At 40.8% G+C, this 23,237-nt stretch overlaps 1 protein-coding gene across 1 annotated transcript; it reads right to left on the reverse strand.

The window, feature by feature from the left end:
- Nucleotides 1-263: 263 nt before the first annotated feature.
- On the reverse strand, nt 264-22,815 carry ptger2a (prostaglandin E receptor 2a (subtype EP2)). The gene is made up of 3 exons (XM_030752009.1): nt 22,664-22,815; nt 18,401-19,232; nt 264-5,106 (listed from the first exon to the last, which is right to left on the reverse strand). The coding sequence occupies exons 2-3, from the start codon at nt 19,229-19,231 to the stop codon at nt 4,831-4,833; spliced, it is 1,107 nt and encodes a 368-aa protein (XP_030607869.1). The 5' UTR covers nt 19,232; nt 22,664-22,815; the 3' UTR covers nt 264-4,830.
- Nucleotides 22,816-23,237: the final 422 nt, after the last annotated feature.

Genomic DNA, 23,237 nt, shown 5'->3' on the forward strand with positions numbered 1-23,237 from the left:
TGGAGCCAGCCTCAAGTGGCCACTAGAGGAAATGCAGTGTTTTGCACTTTTCAGCCTCAGAGGGAGCAGCTTGGTTAAACACTGAAGTATGTTAGAAAGAGAGCTCATCAAAAACAAAGCAGGCTGCCTTGGTGTGCGGTTTAAATGGAAAGATGTGACTCTATTCTCCACATCTGGAACCCATCCAGATATACTACATACAAGGGTGTGTGTGTGTGTCTGTGTGCGCAGGAAAACAGTTACAAAACTAGTTGGTCAGAATATTTGGTAGATGAGATGTTTATTTACACAAGCCATAAAACACATACATACACAGTTATGTGCTCAGTGCATTCAGTCTGATTTACAGTACAAAATTACAGACATCCAGTTAGGTAGCATTCTAATCTGACATTACATTTGCTGTCTGTCACACACAAAAGCTGGTACACATAATAGGATCATGGACGCACAGGCTATACACACACACACACACACACACACACACACACATGCTCGCACACACACACACCTCTTCTCAAAAACAACAGACCACAATAACATTGGCACACACAGAAAGCACACATACCCTGACAGGAAGCATTAAGTCTCTGTTGTAAACACTGAAAGTTTAGAGCCTGAGCTCAGAATCAGTAACAGATTAGCAGAGGCAATAAACTGCAGTTCTCACAACACAACAGCCAAAGCGCCTCTCCTTTCCCACACTGACACTTTCAAATTTATGTAATTCTTACTGAATCTCCTGCCCCCTACTTGTCACACATTCTTAGGAACATTTTCTTACATTTTACTCACATGAGGAACAAACTGTTTCCGTTAATAAACCCAGTCGTGCCAGTGAGTGTTTTTGAAAGGTTAACGGCTGGAGAGCACGCAGATGTTTGCAGTAGCTTTAGTTTCTTCCCAGATCCTTGATCCTTGTTTCATATTGACTCCTTTGAAAGACAGGGATGCAGTAAAAACTCCCCTAGGTGTTGTGTAATTTAACCAAGTGTAACGTTTTACCCTTAGAAAAACGGCAAAAACATAGTGGAGAAAACTACCTACTTTTTCCAGGAAACCCAGTAGTCATCTGATTTCAGCTGCTCAGTTAAAAGTGACGTCACTGTTGTGTAACAGTGGGTGGCTGATCACTAAAGCACATGACCTGTGAAAGCTAACCACACTATGACTAATGCAGTGTAACCTTTTTGAGAACCTCAAGGCAAACATGCATTGCAGATCTTTGCTTTAGCGACTATTTAAAGATTTATTTCATGATGGTCCCTTGTGAAAGTAATGTGGTTCAAATGGCATTTTACTCTTTATGTAAGTCTTTTCAGTTTTTCCAAATACCTTCAAGGTGAGTGTAATAAATCATGGGACACTTTAACCCCTTACATAGCACTCATTGAAATGCTAAGAAATTCAAATTTTCAACCATAATGTCACTGCAGGAAATTGTAGGACATTTTTTTTTTTTTTTTTTTTTTTATAGTTTAATTTTTATGATGCAAGCTACATATACAGTTCCTTAAGTTACAGGCAATTTTCAAACAATATTTCAGTCAGGATCATTATAGTCAAAAGAAAATTGACATTTCCATCTGCAATAATATACATCTGGCAGAATGGCTCAGTTCAGGGGCAGCCCTGCACACCGAACACAAAAGGTGAGGAAAGCACATGGACATGAATGTCATGGTAATTTGGGGCTTTTAATCATTTCTTTGAACTGTTCTTTCTCCAGCGTGGAATGATTGTTGAGCGTACATCTTTAAATGACTTCAAAAAACAAGAACTGGGTACATGAGTCTGAATTTATTTTGGGTTTCCTCTAATCCACACAGGGTTTAAAGCATACACACACCCCCACTTATATTTGGTTAAATGTTCCTTAGCAAGTTGAAGCTCAACCAGATGCTTCTAGTGTCCAGCAACAAGCTTCTAACATAACTGTGTCTGTATATTTGACCACTCTGGGCAGAATTGGTAGAGTTCATTTAAATTGGTTTCCTGGTCGAGGCATTCAGGAGGCCACTCCAGAAGCTTAATGTTAGCCTGCTTTATCCATCCCAAAACCAGTTTTCATGTGTGTTTGGGATCATTGTCCTGCTGGAAACCTCAACTGAGTCCAAGTTCCAACTGTCTAGATGTTGATTTGAGTTGAAGAATTCGGAGGTATCCATCCGCCTTTATTATTCCATCCATTTTGTGCAATGAACCAGCGTCACAGGCAGCGAAACAGCCCCAGAGCATGATGCTACCACCATGCTTGATAGTTGGCACAGTGTTCTTAGGTTTGAAATGCTCATCTTTACTCCTCCAAACAGAACTCTTGTCATTGTGGCCAAACAGTTCAGTCCATCTCATCTGTCTTTAACCCTTTAATGCCAGGCGATCGCCGCCAAAGCGCCCATTACTTGCCCTCAATAGCAGCGAACAGCTGATTGAGACATGGCTTATCAGCACGGAGTCGGCCGATGAAAGGACCATTGATCAGCTGGCTTTTTACCGTAACTCCACAACCGCTTGTCCTATAGAAAAAATGCAAACGGTTCCTGAAAGCCCAGAAATTGCACGTCACAGCCACATAGGGGGATTACAGTATTTGTTGCCAGAAGTCCACAAACGGCAGCACTTTTGAAGTATGTTGTGCCACGGCCGATGCATTTGGAGTAAAATGGTTAAAACCTTTCTCCGGTTTGTCCATGTGGGCAGCTGTAAATTTCAGTCAAGCGTGAAATTGTCCTTTTTGGAGAACGTCTTTTGTGGTCGGCACCCTCTCAGTCCATGGTGATGTAAAAATCATGTCACTGTGAACTGCGATGCTGGTGAACTTCCAGTTCATGGCAGGCTTGAGCCTCGGTGGTTCCTGAACATCCTAAATAATTTCCACTCATCTCAGGGTAACAGTTTGGGGGTTTTCTTCTAGACCATGCTAAGTGGTGACACATCTGAATAACTTGTACTGATGAACAATTGTTAGAAGTGATCTTTGAATCTGCAGATGTTTAAAAATGGTTCTAAGAGACCTTCCCAACTTGTGTAGCCCTACAATTCTCCTTAGATCTTTACTGAATTCCTGGGACTTTCCCATTGTACTGAGTATTGGTCAACCAATGAATCAATGAGTCTTTTTCTCCTCTTAAATAGAAACTACCAGTTGCAGTCAATCATCACAAATGAGAAGTTAATAAGCCTTGTCAAGTTAAAAGACATTGCAAAATCTTCAGCACTACTTATTAAAAGATGTGAGAATATTTATATATATTTGAGCCTTTACTTTTAGTTTTGACCCTGTGTGGATTTGAGAAAATCCAAAATAAATCCAAACTTGTGCATCCAGTGCTTGTTTAGTCATTAAAGATGTGTGCTGTGCAATTAAAAGCCCCCAAAAACCATGACATTCAAGTTCATGATGACTGTCTGTTAACTTCTGGCCACAACTGTATATGGAAAGCCGCAGCAAGACCCCAGATGGGACACATCAGGCAAAATTACAACAAATATGATACCATGTCTGATATAACACAGAAGGTGGAGCTGGGTAGAGGTGAGCTGCAAAGCAGCTTGCACATACATAGCCAGGCTAAAGTCCAATATATAGTACGGCATATTTCATATTTGCCAATTAGATGTGTTAAAGGGTCTCAAACTAGCTGATTACAGCTGGGATTACAGCTGCTAAGCTATATATATTCTTAGAGCTCAATAATTCAGATATTTATTGTATACATATATATAAAATGAAGATTAATGACGACTACTTGTTCTTTGTATTGTACACAAAGATGCATATGCGTGTATGTTTGACATAAAAAGTATTCCAAGTTCATAAAGTGCATCAAAAGCATTACAATAACCACATTTGATGAGAGCATTGATCCACTTTTACGTAACAATATAAGTAGCTTTAAATCAAAATGCAACCACAGGTGCATATGAAAACCTTTGTTAATAACATGGTGTATCCTGTATGCTACACATTCTACATATAAAATAAATACCATATCATTTTTTCGGGGTTGGCCACCCCTCTTCCTGAGTCAGTCTCTCCGGGCTTCCTGTCCTTTGACTTCTCCAACATGACTGCGGCAGCCCAGTTTAAAGTGTGGCACTCAGATTCGTAACCCAGACTTAATCTGTGTGCTACTGCAATCTTAAATCTACTCCTGACATTAAGATGCATCTGGTGGCTTTCCTCCAGCTATAAATGGCCCTCTCTATAGTAGCCATTGAATTTAAATACGGATCCCACCGCTGGATCTTTTACATGATCCCAGTTTATCAGAATGATCTCAGCTTTACATGAATTCCAGGCTTTGCTCTGACTCAGTACGTTGCCAGGTGAAAGTTATTCACCCCCTCATTATGTTTTTCCCCCTACTTTGTTCACATTCGCTGGCCCAGTAACGTGTTTTTGAATCAAGTGATAAATGAATACCTGACCCAACATCTCATTATAATATGGATAAAAGCACTTGTGGATTTTCTGTCACATCACTGTCACACCTGGGACACTGTCTTTCCCATCGGCAGCCTTTTCTGCTGGATTCATAAACTGACAATGCAAGCAGCAAAGGAGCCAAATGCTCCAGAGAAGTTAGTGTGCATTTAGCTGAAATGCAAGAAAAGTGTGGAAATGCCTGTAAATTGACAAGAGATGGCCCAAACTGACACAGCTGCTTTGAGGTTCTTATCAGTTGGACAGCATGGGCCATTACCCAGTGGAAACGCTGGTGTGGCCCGGCAACCCTCTGCAGCTTATGTGATCACACAGGAGAGCACACATTCGATTCTCATGTCCAATAAGAATAAATATCAAGTGACAACAAAGCACTGCTGCAGTCACACATTTTCTACAGAGTCGATATGCTCCATGTACAGTGTTGGCTGAGGCTGTTCTAGATAGGTGGCAGATTTCTCTTTAGCCAGCGGTGGGTTAAATACAGAAGCCCTCGAGGCTCCCAGCGGGGACCGGCACACAGAGGCCCAGCAAAAGTGCTGCACACCGGGGGAGAGAAGGATGAAGACCCAGGGGTCAACGATGGAGTTGATGGAGATGAAGCGGAGGGCATTCACCTCCAAGGTGTAATTCTCTTGGCCTGTGAGGTACACTCGGATCTGAGAGAAGAGAGAGGAGGCGGGGAGTGAGGACAGAGAGATTATGAAGATGATTAGCTTCCAAGGTACAGAGAAAGCCACATCCTAGCTAGCATCCTGGATCCAAATCAAACATTAAACCTTTCACAATAAAGCATCAGATAAAGAATGCAAACTGCTTACTGGAGCAGTAGGACAGTTTGATATGGGAGACTGAATTTAAGCCCATTTCAACTTAGTGCCGCCTGCTTATGACAATAAAAACAAATACACAAACACAGAGTACTGTGCAAAAGCCTTGAGCTCCCCTCATTTCTTTAAATTATTATTAACTATTAACTTAATCCCATTAAGTTCTAATTGTTTGGATTTCAGTCTGAATATATGACTGCTTAAAATAAGTTTTGCACACTAGATGTTAAAATAAAAGTTGCATAATCAACAACAAACACACTCCCTGACTTTATCCTCTTAAATGTAGATAACACTACCGTTCATCCCTGGTAATCTACACACAAGATATTTATAGTAACTCTAATGTTCTGCATCAGAGAGGATATCTGAATTACTCCCACACTGATAGCCATTAAGTCAGTTTACACACACAGACGGTAATAAAATTAAAGTCCAAAATGAGGATTGTATTCGCTATTGTTGTTCTACTGTCTGCACAGTAAATCCTTGCACTCATAGAAATGCCTGGCACTTTTAAGTAGTTTGATATAATCTCTTTTCAGTTGACCTGAGTGTGAGAGAAAGCTGAGCTTCATGTTTTGGACAGCTGATAAAGTCTGGAAAAAATCTGGACTAAAATCAGGGGTTAGCTAAAACTACATAAAGTAAGTTTTAAGTTAGCTAATTTGTGTTAGCCATCGAGTGCACATACTTTTTTAGCTCATCCCACTAATAATTCAAGAAATCTATCTACATCCATTTGTCTGTTCTTCGCCCATAGTGACAACCTTTAAATGCCACTATTTTTAGACAGGCAAAATATCCAAGTAATGCAGAGTTTAAGGTTGCCAGATGAGGATCTGTCTTATTTTTCCAAGGGTACTTAATGGCCTGTGAAGAACGCTGAAAATATTCACTGTTTGGATTTGGATCAACGGGCCAAATATTCAACACGAAAATCATTGCCTTCTTGTCTGAAAACAGTTCATGAAATCTTAATTCGTGTTTCAGGACAGAAGTTTCCCCCCTTTTATTTCTTTTCCATGTTCCTGGATGTGAATTCCCCTCCCTTATTTATTTTTGTTTGCATGAACACGATTTTCCATCAGACATGTCTAATATCTGCTTGGTTAGGTTTAGGTAATAAGTACTTCATTAGATTTAGACAGAACAAACCTGCACTGTTAGGTTCAGGCCATAAAACTACTCAGTTAAGTAATCACAGAGATCACAGTTTGGCTGTAATTCCATGGTTGCCAGTTTGGTGCATCCTCTTTGAAGAGTCTCAAGAACACACGATCCTTCCAAAGGATCATTTCAAGTACTGAGTCAGAAGACAAGAAGCCAAATTCAGAAATGCCTTTTCTGTTTTTGTAAGCTCACCAAATGGTTTTCATCTGCCACGGTCTGCAACCGCCAAACTTTTTCAAAGTATAAGGGAGTAAAAATCTGTGATGTGCCTTCTGGGCAATATTTGATAAATAACTGCTACACTACAAAGTCTTTGACCTCATGAGCTCTTAAATGCAGCTGCTTTTATTAGCACCCCTGAGGCCAAGAATGAGCGTTACACTGATGAGCTCCTCCTTTGCTACTGGAATACGCCGGTGAACTCGGCCACTGCCCTTATTGGCAGGAACGAGAAGCCGTAAATTCCCCCAGCAGATGGTCACGAGGTTGAGAACCAGCATGTTAATACAATCCGTGGAAGCTGTGACTAGTCTGCAGGTTTAAAAATGACTGCTGCTGGTCTCTCTGGGGGTCAGAGGGGAACAATAATACAGTTAAAACAGTCAAATAAAAAGGGAACATGACCTAACAGCATACATGCTCACAACATTCCCTGACACTGTTTCTATTATTCACTTCCTGCCCTCCACCCACTCTTTTCTCTTTCTCTGAAATTCTTTATCTCCATCATCTTTTAGTGCTTTCTCTTCTGCCCCAACATTTTTTTGTAAACTCCGTTCTTTGACATCTGTGAAAGGGCACATTTTTCAGAGAAAGTAAAAACGGCATCATTAGGCCAATTTCTTGCACCCTACACACACATAAGAACACCTGCTGCTGTGATGAAGCGTCCTCATGTTGTGATGTATGACATTCCTTCCTTAAGTATTAGTACAGATACTTGTGTTAAAAAAATACTCCAGTAAAAGTTGTAAAAAAAAAAAGAAAAAAAAAGAAAACACTGAATCGACTTTAATTTCCATTGCGAGCTTCAGGTTTTCTTTGTGTGCAGGCAGCTGACTGAGCTGCTGCTGCTGCTCCGAGGTTTACTGCTTTGTGTGGATTTACACAACTGAATTCAACAATCTGTAACTCATTATTTCCATCCCCTACACTGACGGTATACTGCTTATACTGTCTTTATGGTTGAATTCAGTTGATAAATCTAAGCATCATCAGCTTAAATTCCAACTCATCTCTGCTACACTTGACGTAACCTAACAATGAGCATGAACACCACAGCCATGTGCACCAGTCCAACACAGAGCTTAACTGTAAATTCACAGTACAACAATCTAACCTGCTTATCCCGCAATAAACTTCACATCATATACAGATTGAACATCCATCCATCCGTCCATCCGTCCATTCTCTTCCACTTATCCAGGGCAGGGTCGCGGGGGCAGCAGCCTAAGCAGAGAATCCCAGACCTCCCTCTAACTCGCCACCTCCTCCAGCTCACCTGGGGGGACACCAAGGCGTTCCCAGGGGAGCTGAGTGAGGTGCCCGGAACACCTCACACAAGAGGCGCCCAGGAGGCATCCTAGTTAGATGCCCAAACCACCTCAACTGGCTCCTTTTAATGTGGAGGAGCAGCGGCTCTACTTTGACCCTCTCCCAAATGGCTGCACTCCTCACTCTGTCTCTAGGATACTGCATGTAAGTTTTACATTTTTAGATTATCAAATACCACTGAGCAGTCCTTATCTTTTAAATATAACCCCTCTTTTTCCTCTCCTCTCCTCTCCTCTCCTGTCTTTCTTACATCTTTCTCCACCTCGGAGTGGAGTTATCTCACATTCTTTTCTCTCCCTGGGAAATGCATCAGCTTGACCTTTAGACACAAAACTGCACAGACACAGTTTGTGTGTTTGTTAATATCTGCTGAGCTGATAGAAACAATGCATTTGAAATTACCTGCCACTTTAAAAACATCGCTGTCTTTATGCTCTGAGTATAGCGCTATAAATGATGCATAAATTATATTTTGTATAAATTTCAACTCTTTATATGCAATAAGCCCAGTGATACACCAATAGGGTTGCATTTTGAGTGTTATTGTTCCCTCCATTTAGGCTCAAATCGGTTCGTTTGGAGGTGTGCAGTGATGGGAAATAAAAACATGCCGATGTGTTAAACCTAAAGTAATACGACCCTGTTTGGAAAATAAAAGGAGTAGAATGTACAGATACTTGTGTAAAAATGTAGGGAGTAAAAGAGAAATAAATACTGAAAGTACAGATACCAGTACTTCCCACCTCTGAAGAGAATACAAGATGCATGTTTTTTTTCTGTAAGTGAAAACACCAATACCATTTTAAACAAAGCTATATGGGATCATTACTGCTATTAGTGACAGATGTCACCATGTGTGAGAGACCGTGTTTGTCTCTCACAGCACCAACAGGAAATGTAATAAAAGTGTGAATGTGAAGCGTCTCTGATTGCTCGATGATCGGAGAACTGCTGTCATCTGTTTTGAGTTTCATTTCAAAGAGCAAATTGTTACACTGCCACAGTGTGCGCTGAGCATATACAGAGTGAGGCGATGACATTGTAATTTCTCCCTCATGTTGTCGTGCTGTTCTGTATTGTTTCTTTCGTTCTCTGCAAAAGGCTGCAGGCTGGCCTTTTCAGATTTTAAGACGATCATAGATAACCAGCGCCATATCACACACACACACATCTGTCCACAGTTTCACATCGGCAGAAAAATGTAATACGATCTCACCGTGTGGCTGTGTGTATGCGATATCCTGACTGTTGTCTCACATTGCCCGTTGGACATCCAACCAGTGAATATATACAGAAAGCACTTCATAAATTATGCATTTGTAGTATCATTGTGGCTTTGGGAATTTCACAACCATTTTGCAAATGTGAAAAATCTTAAATATTTATTCAAGCCCCACCCTCCCGAGCTAAAGCCACTACTAAAGAACTGCTCAGTGATTTCCATGATAAGCACTGACAATATCAGTGCTTATCAGTGAAAACGGTAGCAGTTTTATCACTTAAAATCCAGTGCAGTTGCTCAAACAAGGGATCTTTTATTTGAGAGCGAGACACACCAACTGCTGATTTTGAGCTTGCTACATTATTAAAGTTAACCCAGCCAGCCAAGTTAAAACAAAGTTAAGGAGTTTCTGCTAAAGAGCCGAGCCTTCAGCTCCAGGCCAAAGACTGTAAATAAAAGATGGTTACACGCAACACCGTGCCACCCATTTCAGGGTTTACACCAATGGATGGAGGCTTTGCAGACAGGTGACCACTAACCATGTGACGTTAACTCGTTCACCAGTTTGGACGTGTGAGGATCATAAGTCTTTTTTCACAACTAAAAGGAATAACAAAGCAGAACAATTTTAATGCCATTATACTTGCTGTGCACACATCCATCCACCTATGTCCAGTAATTATGGATTGTTTGCCATATGTCAAGAACACTAACAGTGATTAGGCCCTCTCTTGCTGGTAGAGGTGCATTTAAGGCCAACACAGTTCCACTATTCTGTCTGTGCATCACAATTTGGGGTTATAGCAGATTACTAGTGCTACATTAATTTGGTACAACATTAACAGCAGACTGCTACTGGTACAGCTCCCAAAATGGAAACTTTAAGACTCAATAAACTTTAAATGGGTCAGCTTTAGTGCTGGAGGACGGCACTTGGTGAAAGCACTGATTTTTTTTGACAGTACTTATAAACTGGTCTGTGTAGAAGACATGAAAAGAAGCAAAGTCTTTAGTATTGAACAGGCTCTTAAGAACCAGCTAAAGCAATGTGGGGAGGCAGACTGATATCAAATGTCTGCCTCTCCACAGATAGTTGTGTCTTCACATGCATCATAAAGAATGAATATAAAAAAGGAAATTATATTTGACACTGCACAAACTTTTAAAGGGACCATCTTGCTTTGCAAAATCACTTAGTGTGCCTCTGAACTGAAATATGGTAAAAGGTTTTCTACATCTTCCTGTGGATAGATTCATGTATGCCATTCATTTAAAGAATGATTTGATATATGGCTGAAACTAATGCTACGAAGACGTCAGCTTGCAATGGTAAAAGGTCTGGTGACTCACTGTCACATAAAGACGGCATAATAGCTGAACATGACTGGCACGACCATAACCACACAAGCTAACTAATCAGTCGAGGCAGCAGGAGTTGATCAACGTTTTGCATATTAAAATTTGTGTGTGTGTGTGTGTGTGTGTGTGTGTCTCTTTTGTTTTTTTTCCAATTGACTCTGAAGCTTGAGAGGCAGCAGGAAAAGCAGTAAACATGTTCTGCATACAGTGTAGACTTCAGGGTTCTGACTGCGTCCACAGCAGCGCACAAGTTTGCTTTCTGTGCTGGTCGGTGCTGCTGTGTGCTAACTACGGTAGTTAACACACTGCCTGAATCAGAGCCTCATACAACCCCACTTCATTAGAGTGAATTATCCCCAGCTGAGTGAGAACAATTTACTCAGAGAAGATCATCAAGTCATAAAATGTTTTTATAGATTAACACACACACACACACACACACACACACACACACACACACACACACACACACACACACACACACACACACACACAAACAAACAAACAGGTCACAGTGGTAAAAATACATTCTACTGTAGCCCAAGTACATTTTCTTCCTCTCTCGTGTCCTTGTTTAAGTAGAATTTTCAGGTATCTATACTAGTGTGTGGAAGGATGTGCTTCCCGGCTATTTTTACTATGCTGGATTGCGAGCCCGCAGCAGGTGATCGGTCAAAATCACACGGAGGTCCTTACTGGATTACTTTATTTGCCACCACCAGTGCAGCTACAGCTGTATTTAACTTTGCATGTGTGGTTTTGCAATAAATGCACACAACCAGATGACAGCTGCAACGTTAGCTCAATGAGTTGAGTTGATAATTCGTGCTATTACTCTGTGCTGCTCGTAGCGGACTCCGAAAGACTGCGACGGTGTGTTGCGTGCACCAAGGCAAATCCTGATTGCGCAACAGTCCGGGTGGAGTGAGGGGAAGCGAGTCAGGCAATACCTTAATGTGCCGGGCAGCCACAAGAGGGCCTTTTTTACAACTAGAGTATTTATTCTTCCGACAACTTTTTACTTTTACTCCCTAAATTTTTACACAAATATCTGTACTTTCTATCTTTTACATTTTCAGAGCACACTTGTTATTTTAGGTTTAACACGTATGAGGGGAATTATTATTTCACATCATTGCACACCTTCAGCTGCGGTGTTCATGGTCAGTTTGGTTACATCGAGTGTAGCAGAAATGAATTTGAATTTAAGCTGATGATGCTTATATTCATTCACTGAATTTAACCTTTATACTGTCAGTATAGAGGATGAAAATCAGCTAAGATAGCTTGTGAAATACTGGTTACATCTTGTTGAATTCAGTTCAACCACAAAGAGCAGTAAACCTCAGAGCAGCAGAAGCACATCAGCTGATCACAGCCTACACACAAAATCTACTGGAGCTCACAATAGAAAGTTGTGATTCTTTTCCCCAAGCAGATGCACTACAATGGATCCACCTGCTGAATCCCACTTTAACCCCTGATTCACTCATTTTTTTGTTTAGGTGTGGAGTCAGAGTCATCCTCTACAGTGTAGGCAACAAAAAAACTATTTTTAATTCCCTTTCACAGCTTGCATCCTACATAACAGATTCAAGCCGAGTACATTCATTAGAATTTGAATTTAGACTGGAGTAACATTTATATTTTCATATAATAATATTATTTTATTATTATATTAATATAGCACAAGGTTCAGTTATTTTTGCACAAAAATAGCTGGTAGAAATGTCCTCCAAAGAGCTACGTTTACTCTCTTACTTTTAGTACCTTCCTGAGCCTGTACTTTTTCACTTTTACTTGAGTAACAAAGTTGAATCAATACTTAAACTTTTAACCAGAGTATTTTTTTAAGCATAAGTGCTTCTACTTAAGTAAAGAATGTCTGCATATTTGCCACCTCTGTCTATTTCAAAGATTCGCCTGATGAGGCAGTGAAGAAAACTGATCCCAGTGTTCTTTACCTGCCTGCAGTAGCCTACACCTGGCACACAGTGTACAGCTGAGGACAGTTTGGTGAAGCAACAAAGTGAAAAAGATGCAAATGGGATGGAAGTTTGATATACAGCACCCCCGCTCCCACACTGTAAGGTGCTGTCTGATTGATTGATTCTCTGATTATTGATTCTCATCAGTACAGTTAGAGGTTGTGTTTCCATTTTTAAAGACAATAAAAAAAAGATAGTGTATGAATTGCTTGATGTCAATGGTTGCATGTGTGACTACTTGAGGGATGGACTTGATGATCACACAATGACTGCTAAAAGAATCAGACTCACTAAACACTCTCTGAAAGGCTCCGTTTGTGACAACACAGCACAGAAACTTGTTTCCGTTTTATATTGTAGCTCAAATTAAGTTAGCTACTCATATAATGCACAGTTTGGCAGATACTGAAGAGCTCAAGGCTATGACTCTGCATTTCAAGTCAGAGCTATAAGCAACAGCACACGGGACGGCGCTTTGTTGCATTACTGCTGTCTGCGACAAAGCGTGCATCATATCCTGCTGGGAAAGCTTCTGATTTCCCCTTCGAAGCTCAAAGAGACACTTAGAGAACCAATCTGGGCTTATTTGAATTAAAAACGTACTATCAAGGATTCTTACTACTCCCCAAATTAAAATTTTTATCTCATACGGCTAAATTGATTTTCACTTTCTAAGATAGTCAGAAATACAGCAGGCTTTATGCAAATGCATCATCGAACCAGAGGCTGTGCCAGATATTTGTCATATTTACTTGGGTGAGAGTGGCACGGTGGTGCAGTGGTTGGCGCTGTCATTTCACAGCAATATAGCCTGAGGTTAATTGGTGATTCTAAATTGCCTGTAGGTGTGAATGATTATCTGTCCCTGTTTGTTAACCCTGCAACAAACTGATCACCTGTGACAGGTGATAGCTTTGCCCCCCCCCCCTCACATTTGGAATTTGACATTTGGATGTTAAAAAGCAGCAGTCCTGCAAAAAAGCAAAAGCTGAGGACTGTATGATCACAACATCTAAAAATAATTTCCTGATCCTGATAGCACGTGCCCCCCGATTCTTCTGAGAATAGCCACAAAATACCATTCCAGTCCATTTGTGCATCTAACAGTCATAGTAAATGAGCATTACCTCCATCTTTTGAGCAATCATGGGTAATAGATGTCATATTTGTGTTGTTGTTGTTGATGTTGCAAATGAAATTCCTAATTACACTTGGAGAGCCAGACACCCCTCATTACAGCCTGAATCCAGATTGCTTCCTGATGACATTACTGATCAAATCCTGGAGGTCGCTTCCAGTTACACAGCATGCTGCATGTGAATCCTGAAAGGAGAACCTGCCTTTAAAACATAACTTCTGTTTGAAGAGGCACTTTGTGGCCTTGTACATTTGATTTGCTACTCACTGTTAAACTCAACAGGCTGAAATGTATATAAGACAAAAGATGACTTGAGTACAAATAGGTGAATCGGTATTGCAGAAATCATTAAAGTTTAACTTTATTTACAGTTTGTAAATATCTTAATACCTCAGACTTGTTTATTTTATCTCTCATTTTGTATTTCAGTCAGTGTTTTAGGTTTTTTTTATTTTTTTATTTCTACATTCCACCCATCTTCATAACTGCTTATCTAATTCAGAGTCACAGGGGTGCTGGAGCCTGTCCCAGCTGTAATAAGGCCCTTTCACATAGGAAGTGGCATGCACTGCGCTGTGCTTTATAACCCATTCTTTTCTATGGCTTGTACCACACAATAACGGCTTCCTGCTGCATCGAGCGAAGCATAGCGCATGCGTGCCAGCCGGGAAGCACTCGTGCAGGGGCGTGGTATTATGTACAGTTGCATGACCAGTAGAAGTGCAGAATAAAAGGGAGTGGGTGCATACAATACACATAAAGACCGCACAAGTACTGCCAGCAGCCATCTCAATATAAAATTTAGGCCGTTCACTGTTTAGGCTGTGAGAAAGAACCTTATTTGCCATTTTTAGGAATATCTGTAAGACAGTGATCGGATTTTCTTTTAAAGCCAAAGAACTGAAATCTCATCTGAATATCTGCATTTGAAAAACACAGAACTGTGCAAAAGCCACTTCTCATTTCTTTATATTCTGGTAGGAAAATGGGAAATAGGTGCAGCAGTTTATTGAAACATGCAGAACAAAAACAGATTTTGTACAATTCTAATGAGCTTGACGCTAAATATTTGGTAAGACAACCTTCATGTTTCAATACAGCCTGAACTCTCTTAGGCGAGCTTTCGTGTAGTTTCTTTAAGTAGTCTTGAGGAATAGCACTCCAGGCTTCTTGAAGGACAGCCCAAAGCTCTTCTTTGGATGTTGGCTGCCTTTTGTTCCACACTGCTTCACTAAGGTCCGGGCTCTGGGGAGGCCAATCCATGACTGACATCGTTCCATTGTGTGCTTGCTTTTACTACACCGATGATGCGTTCAGAATCATTGTCATGCTGAAGAGCGAAGCTGTTACAAATTAGATGTGTTCTAGGTGACTCAAAGGTTCTTGTGTAATCTGCCAACCCTCAGCCTTCCTCAATAATGGCTTTTTGATAGCCACCCTTCCAATGGGACCATTTCTGATGCGGTTTTGGTGAACAGCAAACAGATCAATCCAAGAGTCAGATGCATCTCTCACGTCTTTGGTGGGGTTTTTTTTCTCCTATTTCTGAAGGGTGTGACTTTCAGATACTGTTCATCTGCTGTAGAGGCCTGCTACTTCTTCTTTTGTCCTCCACATGCCAGTTTCCTCAAAATTTCCAAGGACACAGTGTACACCATGCTGAGGTATGCCAAGTTCTCAGCTAATAGCTCTTTGCAAATCACCTTGTTGACGCAAAAATATGTTATTTCTGATTAATTGTGATATCTTTGTTATTTTTCATAGATTTGTTTTCGTAGACTGAAAAAAAAAAGGTGAACAAATTGCGTTTTTGTGCACTTTAGGTGGATGTTAGGTGTAATTTGGTTCTTTGCTAAGTTGTCCATTATGTGTAGACACAACACTGGTTCATACCTCGAGTTAGGTACCTTTTTGTATGCTTGAATGATTCATAAGTCATATAAGGTCATGTTAAGCAGCTTAATATTCCTGTAAAAACAGTCAGGTACTGGGATTAGACTAAAAACGAGTGGGGAAGAGAAAAAAAAAGGCCAATAGTGAAAGACCTTCAGAGGCCTGGAGAACTATTGCTCAAGAACCCTATTAAAAATTACAAGAAAGTCTGACTCCCTGGAAGCAAAATATAAACACACGAGGAGTAGCTCAAGACTTCTGCACAGTACTATTAATGTTCAAAAAGACAAAAGATATGAATACTTTAGGAAGCCACTGTATGTCTACTATCATACAGTTAGTAAAACTATAGTTTAACATCTAGCGTTAAAATCTCTGGCTTTAAAATAGGCAGCTGCCTAAAATAGGCACCGATGCAACATTTCCTGTGTACAACTTAGCATCTCTGTAACCCACACTCTGTTACATTATTTATGAGAAGTTGCATTTCAGCAAAATGTGCACAGAGACAGTGTTACATATGTATCAGATTTCACACAATAACCCGTCGGTGGCATTTTGACACAGTTCTGATCAAATTTTCAGCAACTAGACTCAAAGCCGCAAAACAGTTTTATCTTTAAATCAGTAGCTTAGAGATTTCTAGATCAGACAGGCTGCAAAAGAGATGTTTACCTCAGTTCTATCAGTTATATCACTTCTCTAGTTGTCACTTTCCGTTAGTAAACATAGCTATAAAAAACTGGAAAATTGTTAATTTAGGTGGTGTACTGTTTCATGCTTGAAGAGGTGGTGCAGGGTGGTAGAGATTAGAAACAAAGTACTGTTAGCAAAATACATATCAGCGCCCCCCAAAAAAGTATCTAAAGGATATGAAAACATCCAGAAGGACCAGACTGTAAGCCATCATGAACTGTTGCTCAGGAGGTAGGAGCAGGTCATCTACTAATAATCAGAAGGTCCATGGTACGATCCCTGGCTCCTCCAGTCTGCATGCTAAAGTATCCTTGGACAAGATACTGAACCCCTTGATGTGTGAATGTTAGAACGCACTTAGGTGCAGAAAGTGTTTGCGTGAATGAGACGTGCTGCATAAAGCACTTTGAGTGCTCATGCAAAGTAGAAAAAAACGCTCTATAAGAACAAGTCGATTTACTATTTAACAACTCAGTAGCACAAAACTGCCTGATCAGGCCAGCCACACACAGTAGACAAGGGATGTTAAAGATGTGGCCTGGGGGCTGGAACCAGACAGCCAGAAGGATCAAATTCAGTCCAGTGGAGGGCTTTGCAAAGCGTGAAAATTTCAGTGAAGCCTTTAAAATAATAGTAATTTAAAATTTTTTAAATCAAACACAAACTATACAGGAGTACTATATAGTTACAGAAATTAAATAGTATTAAGTTTGTGGCTTTATAGACTCACTGCTAATCACAATCTGTTTTATAAACGGCCATTAAATGTGAAAGAGTCAAATGATATTTTTCCCTATAGGTTATCACACGTTAGTTTCATTGGTACGACACGCATAAAATCAAACTAGGACCTAAAGCATGTTTGACACCACTGCTGTAAACACACCTGGCAGTCAAGGCACAGAGTACAGCAGCACTTTTTTATGAGGCTGCAAGCATTTGTTAATTACATTTTAAGTGTGTAAATAAGCTAAAGCTGAAGTAAAGCAGTTATCGAAAGAGAAGAGATGTGCGATAAACTGGAACGTGTCAGTTATTGCTATTTATGATACTATCATGTGCATGTTTTAAACATAAACATACAAATTTTTCCCTAAATAGCACACTTATTGTGCTATTTATGTATATTGTGGCACAACTTAATAGCTGGAAAACTTTTTTTTTTTAAATGTGGTGATGCCATAATTTAGATCAAGTTGAAGTGCCACTCTGACAGAATCTTCCGTAACAGTAACATGTGACCAGCTGATCTGCAGATCAAATACTCCACATCAGAGGTGAACAGGTTGACCGGCCAGGGACCGAAATTGATTGATTTCCAGAGTTCTCAGCCTTGACCAATGACTGGCCAATCAGCTTCATGTATGTGCAATTACTACCTGCATGCGCCACAAGCACACGACGGTGCAAGCAAGTAGCCGCACGCACACTCAGTGTCACACATTTAGACGTCATTAGCATGGAAGAGCTTCACTGTGAGTGAAGACACAAAGTTTGCCAAAGTAGACCACCATAAAAATGTTTGTAACAACAAACCTACACACACTTAAATCACCTTCCCCCAGCTGAACACAGACATTTTAACTAAGCTAACAAAGACAAAATGGCTAAAGCTAAACATATCCAGAGCTCAGAGCCAGCAGCAAGCTAGCAGCCTCGGTATGAGCAAAGTTCCTGTAATGCAATGTCGTTTGAGGGAAATTGTAAAGTTTAATAATTTCTTAGAATATTTTAATTGAAGAAAAGCTGATTTGTGCTCATATATGGTGTGAGGTACAGTTGTGAGAGAAAATCTGAACTGGCTAAAATTGGTATCTGCAGGTCAGTAAATGAAATAAATCAGAATGGACCCTAGAAAATTGCAACTGCTGTATTTCTACTCTAAATCCAAAATTCTGTTGCATTGAGCTGGCTCTTATGGATTCAGCTCAACTAACTAAACTGATGCACCAAGGTTACCTGCAGAACAAGGCCACAGCATGCGTGTGTGTGTGTGTGTGTGTGTGTGTGTGTGTGTGTGTGTGTGTGTGTGTGTGTGTGTGTGTGTGTGTGTGTGCGTGTGTGTGTGTGTGTGTGTGTGAGAAATCTGCTCTCACTTACCACTAGGGGCAGTGTGCAGATACTAAAGATGACAGTCATGAAGACCAGCAGGATCAGGTGCTCCACCTCCTCAGCTATGGACATGACCTTGCGATCGCTGTTGGATCTCATGGCGACTGTCACTGAGCCATTTCTCTTCCGACGCTGGTACATCCTGTACAGCTGGTACATCACAAATCCGTTAAACACTATGATGGCCAGCACGAGCACCAGCATAATAGTGGCATACAGAATCGCATAGACTCGGTTGACTGGTGTCTCTGGGCTCATGTGAATGAAGCACCATGTGCCCGGGCAGTACTGCACATATTCACCAAATCCAGCAAAAGGGAGCAGACAGAATAAAGTAGACAGTAAAAACACCAGCAGGATTGCGATGTACGCACACTTCTTGGTGACATGCCGGTTGTACAGGTACGGGTAAGTGATGGCAAAGCATCTTTCTAGTGTTGTAGTGAAGAGGAGCAACATGGTAGCCAGGCTGAAGAAGGTCATACTGACACCAAAGTACCAACAAAAGCTCCAAGTTCCAGTAGACATACCAACCAAGGTTTGGTTGCGTGCATATGACACCTGCACTAACGGGGTTATCAAACAGGTCCCAGTCAGGTCCGTAATCACCAGTGACTTGATGAGAATGTGGAACAAGCCATGATAGCTCGTGCTCCCAGTCGTCATGTTCCTGCGTCGCCGGATTTCCAGGATCACCAGGGCAGCTACGTTGCCAATGATGCCTGCAGCAAACATGATGGCGCTGATGAGGGGGGTCTCATCAGGGCTAATGTGGCGAATGTCTTTGCATGTGATATTTGAGCCATTACATGCATCCATCCTGTTAATCCAAAAGGAAGAAAAGAGATCTGTGAGACTTGGACAACTAAAACATTCTTAACATGATCAAAGTGATTACTGAGAAATGTCTTGACAAAACAACCTACAGCTGAATTAATAATCAGCAAAATATTTAAATGGGAACTATTATCACTCTCTATTCCATTTTTTTTTTTTTTTTGTAAAAATAACAGTTTATATGATTGATTTTTAAGAAACCGGAAAGCCTTATAAAGCTTTAAATGCTCATTTCAACCTTTTATATTTTTAATACTGGACTTTACTAGAGTAACTTTGCATGATTTATAATTCCAAAGATTTCTCATTTATCTTATACTCGGTCAAGATACAATGTCTCAGTTCCTAATCTGTCTGAAGCAAGTTGTTTTAGCTCCCTTCTCTTTTAGCCCTGTATTGTTTTCTTCTGCTTATGCAGTTCAGGGTTGCAGTTGGGCTAGAGCCTATGTTAGCTGTCACATGGCAAGAGGCAGGATGCGATGCACCCTGGAAACATCTATCGCAGGACACAGAGAGAAAGGCAACCATTCACACATATGGCCAATTCAGAATTACCTATTAACCAAACATGCATGTCTTTGGACTGTGGAAGGAAGCCAGGGTACCCGGAGGGAACCCAAACAGGCATGAGGAGAACACACAAACCAGCCACTAGATTCAATCCCAGGACCTTCTCCTGGGAAACGACAGTCCTAACCACTGTATCACTGTGCCCCACATCAGGATCCAGCAGTATAGCAAAAAAAAAAAAAAAGCATTAATGATATTCCTGAAACTGCTAAAACGCTGTTCAAAACTGTCCAACACAATATTAAGACCTGGAAAGAGAGTCGTGAACCTCGATCTTTGAGGAAGAAATGTAGCTGGGGAAAAAAAATCTTGAAAGATTTCGAGCAGAGATTACCTAATCGTTTTGGGAAATCAGACTGTTAGAAAAAAAAACAAACTGACAACTGTATAATAGTGAAAGTAAAAACACTCCCACATGTTCACATGCACAATGCAAGAGAACTCAAGGGACTGAGTCTAAATTGCTACTTAGCCTTAAGAAGACCACTTATCAGTGACTATCAGTGATTATCAGTGATTATCAGGCTGAAATAGCGAGTGGTTCAAAGAACATGAGACATTATTTTCACACATTTTGATTGGCTACCCCAGAGTCTCCAGACTTTAACAACATTGAGAATCTTTGGGAAGACTTTTCATAGTGGTCCGACTTTCCCCACCATCAACACATCTTTGCAAAACAAATTACCGTATTTTCCGGAGTATAAGTCGCACTTTTTTTCATAGTTTGGCTGGGGGTGCGACCTATACTCCGGAGCGACGTATATGTGACATTTATAACACATGAACCAAAATACTCCAGCCACTTGACATCTCCATGAACTGCAGCTTTAAGGCAGTCTTGCGTAACCTGTGGGCGCAGTGGATGATGGACGGAGAGCACAGCTTAACGGCAACTGGGAGAATGCGCCACCCAACTTTCCTGGAAGTCATTGGATGGATCAAAAAAACATGGGCTTCAGTGACAACCAAACCATCCTGTTGGGATTCAGAAAGGCTGGAATAATTGGAACTGCAGCTGACGACGAGTCTGACTAACGCGACACAGAAGAGGAAGCGGCGCTTCGTCTACGGAGTGTACGGAATTGTTTAGAAGTGACACCGAGGATGAAGAATTCAATGGATTGATGGTTTGGTTAACTTGTTAGTATGTTCTTTATGCTATGGTTATCTGAATAACTTAATGTTACGTTAACATACCGAACACGTGTTCGTTGTGCGTCATGTAGCTGAATGTGCTACGTTAGCATAACGTAGGTGTAACCGTGTTCGTCCTGTTCTTTAATCCATTATTATTTTAAATTGCCGTTCAAGATGGAATTTCTGCTCTGGGTCTCGGATTCTATTAAGAGAAAAATACTTAAGTAAATGGCCTAGTTCTTATATATTATATATCTTTGAGTACTCAAAGTGCTTATACAGCAAGTTTGCATTCTGCTGCTCGCTTGGTTTTAATGTCCACTTTGACATCACGGGGGAGCTTGAAACTCTACAGCTCATCTGCTCTTAAACATGGGATCTTCACTGAAACGCTAATTCAATTCTGACTCAACTTCGGGGAATGCTGTATATGAGCGCCAAGTTCCAGTATTTTCAAATGGCTTTTGTTTGTTTATGTTCCACTCACAGGTCCAAGAAGATCTGGTGTCATTAGTCAAGGATGTTTACCATTCTCATCTCATTTCAGACTGTTTTGATTCAACGTCAATAATGCCAGTGACACATAGTGCACACTTGATGTTTGCACATCGCTATCTGACTTTATTGACCCCATACTTGCTGTGAACAGAGGAAGAAGACCCCCCCACCCTCATTACTCATTTTTAAGAAGTAAAGCATTTTTGCATATTTGCAAAAATTCCACTAGTGTGTGTATGTTTTGGAATTGTGAAACTCAATGTTGTTCCTCTTCTAGCCTCAGCAGTTATAACAGATATCAGCTGATACTGGACCAAAAAAAGAAAGAAAAATGCATCCCAAGCTCTCACACACGTCACAAATACGCACACAGTTACTTATATTTCGGCTTGCTAATTAAGGAGATATTACTGCGTTAAAAAACAAAAAAAAAAATAAATTGTTTCTCTGTCTGTGCAGCTGTCCCCTTAGAGAAACGTGGAATTCTCCTTAGTTTATGATTTTTTTTTTACTTTAGGCCTCCATAATAATATGACACATCATCTCCGTTTGCATGACTTTGTGTGAGTGCCTTCGCTTTTACTGGATGTGTAACAGACTCACTTGCTGTGACTGATGACGCCTGCTGGAGTTTAGGGCTGCAGATGCTCCTTAATCTTTTAAAGAGCCACAATAACAGTGTCATCTGTGTGCTCCAAAACACAGGTCAGGAGTCTGACAGATGTGCACAGATGTTGCTTCTTGCATCAAGTTCTTTGCAGATTTTTCATTAAGTCAGTTTTGCTGGAAAATTCTATAAAACTATATATAAAAAATATACATATAAACTTAGCACAGAAAGTGAGGAAATTTGCGTTTGGTCGATTATTATTCGATGATTATTTCCCCTTAAATGGAGCCACAATTTTCAGTTAAACCATAACAGGCCAGCTTACGTTTAAAATTCGATTATCTGGTTCTGGATAAGTTTCAAAGTTGGTATTTAACTGGCAAACTAAACTAATGTTTGCCACAGCCGACTACAGGCTCTCTGAAAGACTTCACCGCATTAACATTGTTCATTTCACGGGAAATTTTCACTCTGGCTAATTTTCCAGTTGTAGTTTTGCCGGAATGCCCCCAAACTAGAAAACAGCGCAACTCAGTAACTGTCACATCCGTGAACCTCCCTGCGGCAACACACATCCAACAAAATGAATTTCTCACCCGCTTTCTGAGCTGTCCTCACTAACGTAGAGATTTACCGTCTGTCAGCGTCCGGGTCGAGCCGTACTGCAGAAACAAACATAAACAGTATATCCCACTTTGTGGTGTGTTTCACTTAGAGCGCCGCTCTGGTTTTAAGGTGCTGCGAGGGCGAGGCGCGCGGCGCTGTGATGAGACGGGCATGAATGGACCCGGGAAAAGGGACTCGTTCGGTGACGTCACACCACATGGGTCCACCCACCCCGAGCGTACGTGTAGAGACGAGCCTTACCTTCACCTTCACCATCCCCTTCAGCTCAGCTGTAAAACAGACTTGGTTGTAACTTGTTTGGTTATCAAATTGCAGTTAAATGAAGGTAATTATGCTTTCGTATTTAAATTATGATAGAGATATTTATGGAAATGTCACCTTTGGAACACTTCATCGTTTTCTGTAACCAGAAGGTGGATCACTTCTTACCAGGGTGCATTGTCATGGTAATTTATGATGTAGATCTAACCTCCTCCGGAGCAGGTGAAGTTCCAGATTAGAGATCACCGCCTACTGACAATCACATCTCCGGGAAATAGCGTC

This window comes from Archocentrus centrarchus, chromosome 2, assembly GCF_007364275.1.
Source record: "Archocentrus centrarchus isolate MPI-CPG fArcCen1 chromosome 2, fArcCen1, whole genome shotgun sequence".
Lineage (NCBI taxonomy): Eukaryota > Metazoa > Chordata > Actinopteri > Cichliformes > Cichlidae > Archocentrus > Archocentrus centrarchus.

What these genes read in the sequence shown, in the direction of transcription:
- ptger2a (XM_030752009.1), bottom strand. Translation starts at nt 19,231, where the DNA reads ATGGATGCATGTAATGGCTCAAATATCACATGCAAAGACATTCGCCAC. An exon ending in TCTGCACACTGCCCCTAGTG is followed by an intron (nt 5,107 to 18,400) that starts GTAAGTGAGAGC and finishes CTCTTCTCTCAG; the next exon opens with ATCCGAGTGTACCTCACAGG.